This window comes from Eurytemora carolleeae, unplaced genomic scaffold (assembly GCF_000591075.1).
Source record: "Eurytemora carolleeae unplaced genomic scaffold, Eaff_2.0 scaffold753, whole genome shotgun sequence".
Classification (NCBI taxonomy): domain Eukaryota; kingdom Metazoa; phylum Arthropoda; class Copepoda; order Calanoida; family Temoridae; genus Eurytemora; species Eurytemora carolleeae.
Genome location: NW_019396654.1, coordinates 44,071 through 49,037, shown reverse-complemented (window position 1 = coordinate 49,037; position 4,967 = coordinate 44,071). Strand labels below are relative to the sequence as shown.

Genomic DNA, 4,967 nt, shown 5'->3' with positions numbered 1-4,967 from the left:
TCGACCATCCCATTGGCTTGAGGATGAAAAGCTGTGGTTTGATTGTGGATGATACCCAGCAAAAAGGACAGGGGCGCTTTGGTGTTTACTTATTCATCTTCTGAACCCTTTTCTGGTTTTTTTTATGATGGGGGAGAGAGGGGCTCGGTAAGGCTAGATTTGGTGATTTTTGTTATGATGATTAATTTAAGAATAATAGAGACTAACCATTTTTAGCCCTTTTTATTTACATGATTGAAATCATCAAAATAAGAAGTACTAAATCCTTTAAATAATAAAGCCTCATCCTTTGTTGATGATCCTGTTTAAACCACAAAAATCTTTATTTGAAAGAAAGACGACATTTATGTTCAGGTCTGAGACAGAATACGGCACTAAGGCTGGTATTCCCCAATCCTGTTGTTCTAAATCACAAGCTTGTGATCTGAGATCAACTTCAGATGATCCAGATAATATATTTAAGGTATGCACGTGCGATCATTTTTATATGAAGGAATTGTCGGATGTGATTTCAGGTGACCTACCATTTCAAGATGCAGGGTGTGTCCGATTCTCTACGGTACCTTTAAAACCCTGATATGATCAAAAATGTAGAATATGGTGGATATCTCAAGCATTCTAGATCAGACTAAGCCAGGGTAGAGTTGTGAATCGGACATGCTATACTCTATAAATAGAGAGTCACATGAAATAAATGAAAACATTAACTTAACATTAAGTTAATGTTAAGTTAACATTTTGTGTTACCCCGGAACGTAATTTATTACAGATTTCATAATCAATTATTAATTTTATTTCAATGTTCTTATAATATTAGCAGGTTTTGAAAATATCCAGAAAAATACGGTTTTTAAAAAATTTGATAGATTTGACTGTGATTTTAACTTTGAAATATTTATTTTCTAATAGATAAACACAATTAATCCTTTTAAAGAAAAGAACATTAATCGCCTCAAAATGTTTTGCAGATCAGCTGTTTTAGAAACTAGTTGGAAATTGGAGAAAAATTTTACAAAATTTGAGGGAAAAAATGAATCAAATGGTTTCTCTAGGTTGGATGCTATGAAGTGTTTGGAAAGAGTGTGGCAGATCGTTTAGAAGTTCTTATTCCAATACTTGCTGCTACCTTCGTCTTGCAGGTAATTAACCCTAATAAACAGGGGGTTGGGGGTAGAAGTGCTTATTCCAATACTTGCTGCTACCTTCGTCCTGCAGGTAATTAACCCTAATAAACAGGGGGTGGGGGTAGAAGTTCTTATTCCAATACTTGCTGCTACCTTCGTCCTGTAGGTAATTAACCCTAATAATAGGAAAGGGGGTGCTTATTTTCGAACATCTTGAAAGAATAACTGATATTTTTTGTGTTTATTTTGTAGAGTTTTAACAATTAATTTCACTGGACCAGAACTCCCACCAATAGGATTTAAAGAAAAATTCCAGTGCTACAAGTGACTGGTAAACTTAACTGCCAATTGTCTGAGTTGTTGTCACGTAATACGGACGTAGATAGATAATATTATCAATTGCATCTATTAAGAATTTAAAAAATTAAATTCAACTAATAATAGGAGCATGCCGTAGTTTCTTAGGTTCCTCTGGGATACCTTTGTTTTCAGATTGGTTGCGTATTTGCTGAATATGATCTTTTTAAGCCTACGATTTTTATTCAAAATTTTATATATAAAAATTTTCGTATAAATTTGACACAGTTTTTTTTTATCAATTTCTAGAGATAAAAAAATTAGGTAGAACTCTTATGGGTCTCGATCAACTCCTAAAATGCTTAGGTTTCAGCTTCTTTAATTTTTCCTATACAGTCCCTTTAAACAATCATAAACAAAAAATAGATTGTCTTTATAAAAGTCTTCTTATTTCTAGTTGTAAATATACCTGCATTTCACAAATTTATTTATTTTACTAAATTTTTAACTTTCCTTTGTTTAAAATTATTTTAATTATTAATATTTCAATTTTTAAAATCATTTTTGTTTTTTAACATTTCAAATGATTTTAATATTAAATAAGTCGTTTAATTATAAATGTTTAAAAATAATACAGACATCCAGCATGTTGATATGTAAATTTTTATATTAAAAATTAATGTTAGTTTAATGACGTTTTCAATAATTTTGATATTGAATAGATTATTAATCGACATATTAAAAATATAAAAAAGAAATGTCCAGATGTTTGTGATAGGAATTTTTTACTTCAAATCTAATTTATTTATCAGTTATTTAAAATGGTTTAAATATAGAAGAAAAAAGAATAATACAGAAAACTGAAGAAAACAGATGATGAAAGGGGGCGGGATCCAGTTTTTAGAATGGGAGGGTGGGGTACTTAGCAAAGGCAGGACTTGTTTTATATTTTTGATATTTAGGTTCTTGGTGTATGTTTTGCTTGCTGTCTGGCCAGATCTGTTCAAGTTGAGCATTGCGCTCAGGTAATAATTTTTTTATGAAAATATTAATTTACTTGAAATATTTTAGTCCTCCATTAAGTTTGATAGGAAATCATAAATATTAATGCATTATTTTAAGCGCAAACTAACAAGTTATAATTTAACTTTTTACTATTTAAAGAGTGTTTTTCCACACAAAGTTGGAAAACTATTACTTAATGGCTCATTTTTTAAATTGCCCAACTCAAACGATAAAATTATTATATTTTATTATAAAGATTTATTCACACACAAAGATATAAATACATATATAAATGGTGTAGTTTAAATTTGTTTAAATAAATTAAACTTTAAAAATATTTTTATTAAAAAGTTAGTAAATGCATAAAATTCGATTTGAACTGAATGAAGTTAAAAATACTTAATATGGAATATGGAATATGGAATACTTAATATGGAATATGGAATATGGAATACTTAATATGGAATATGGAATATGGAATATGGAATATGGAATATGGAATGCTTAATATGGAATATGGAATATGGAATATGGAATACTTAATATGGAATATGGAATATGAAAAAAAAACAATATAATAAGACAAAGTTTTATTTCAATGTTCAACGTCATTTTCAAGGGATTATTTGGGGATTAGTATGAACAATTATTATGCAATTAAAATCAAAAACAATCTTAAATTTTAAAAAAAATGTTTTAGAAATTTGATTAAACTTGAAAAATTTAAACTTATTTTTTTGGCAAAATGGAGCCATTTAAGAAGACAAAGCTCGATTCTGAATTCTTTATAAATTTGAATTCAAAAACCTTGACGGATAAAAAGTTAATCATTTAACCTATAATAATTTTATCCTTAAAACATTTTTTGCGAAAAAGATTAATTTAATGTTTCTTTTACTCTTTTTAAAGTAGAAAACCTTCTTAATTTATAATTTAACTTAATTTTAAAAAACTGTTTTGTTTAGATGCCGTACTAAGACTTGCCCGAGTGAGATAAAAGAAAATGGCGGAGAAAAACAAAGACATTACAACTGACTTTGCGAATTTTTTCCAATTAAAGATTGCGGATTTTAGCTGTTGTATTTGATGTATTTGATGTAAAATAGTTCAATTTTACTATGCTTTATCAAATCTTTGATCATAAGATTACAAAAAAAGAAAATTTAAGGTACTAGGTATGTAATTACTGTAGATCTAATTTCATATAGTTACCTTCCACTTGAAGAGTGGCATGACCTATTCATGTCACTCTTAAACTGGACAGTCACTTTAAAATTAGTCACTTCAGCCCCGTTAATATTAATACTTCAAGAAATACATCTTTTAACTTCTTAAATATTTTAACCAAGTACTCGGAGAAATCGAAAGAATTTATAAAATGTCGTCTTGATAATTTTTCAATGGTTTTTTTTAAACTTTAATACTTAAATCTCTGTAATAGTAATAATACAAATAGCCATAAATATGCGGAACAGTTTCATAGAACTTCGTATAATTATTCAATCAAAAAACTAGTTATCTTCAGCATTTCAATATCAGTAACAAAAGAAAACGACATTTTATAAATTCGTTCCATGTCTTCTAAGCTCTGGGTCAACCTGTTATATAATTAAATTTTTCAGATTTTTGAATTATTTTACGGATAAATTTGGAATCAATTTTGTCTACATAAATGTAGTTTTCCTATGTACACTTCATGTTTATATGTATTCAAGACTTTTCAGTACCTTGACTGATGTTTAGTTGTTATACAATATTTTTTCAATTAGGTATTACCATTTTTGCAGAAATATAAAATGTCGTCTTTTATTACACTTTTTAAATCTTAATTTCTTATGTTTATCGAATGGGTCTTAAATTTAATATCTCAACCTAAAAATGCTCTTATCTATCAATAGATATTTTTTTGATTCATCAACAAGTGAAATATTTTTGTGTTGATACTCTGTGTGTGTTCTGTGTATATAAAAGGACAAATAAACCATATGAATTTTTCCCTCAGTGTTTTTTTTTATTGCAAGTAACTACAGCTAGGGGAATAAAAGCTAACATATAAAATAGTTTCAAAAAATCTGCCAATTTTGTAACCGCATTTATGTAAAAGAGTACGAAAGCGGAATGTGTAGAAAATAAAGGAAAAATTAAAGCAATTGGTAGCAAAAGGGGCAACATTCAATTTTCAAAAGTTTTCAAATATGTTTAATTTAAATCATATATATATTGGATCATATTGTTAATTTATAATTCATATTATATTTTTTGGTTATTTCAACGTTTTAGAAATCAATTAAATGACGTCATGGGTATTCTAAATTTATAATGACGTCATATCTTTAAAAACATGTAATAGGAAGGAAAGTAGTGAAAATCTATATGAACATTAAAACTTGAAGTTGAAGAACATTTAAACAAATAATATCTTTATTTCAGGCCAAGTAAATAACTTTACACAAAACACGTTTTTATGAAGTCCAGGAAGAAATTATCATCATCTATTGGAGACCCCCTTTCATTGGAGAACCCCATGAATATCTCGTTGGA

At 28.0% G+C, this 4,967-nt stretch overlaps 1 protein-coding gene across 2 annotated transcripts in view; it reads left to right on the top strand.

The window, feature by feature from the left end:
* LOC111706951 (tetraspanin-6) overlaps nt 1–4,420 on the top strand; it is a 13,738-nt gene extending 9,318 nt beyond the window's left edge. The window contains exons 6-9 of one of the 2 annotated variants that reach the window (XM_023479907.1): nt 355–463; nt 1,053–1,215; nt 2,384–2,446; nt 3,392–4,420. In XM_023479907.1, the coding sequence (XP_023335675.1) occupies nt 355–463; nt 1,053–1,215; nt 2,384–2,433 (322 nt within the window). In that variant the 3' untranslated portion in view covers nt 2,434–2,446; nt 3,392–4,420. The remainder of the gene's footprint in view (nt 1–354; nt 464–1,052; nt 1,216–2,383; nt 2,447–3,391) is intronic. The other variant, XM_023479908.1, reaches the window with a different exon arrangement.
* Nucleotides 4,421–4,967: the final 547 nt, after the last annotated feature.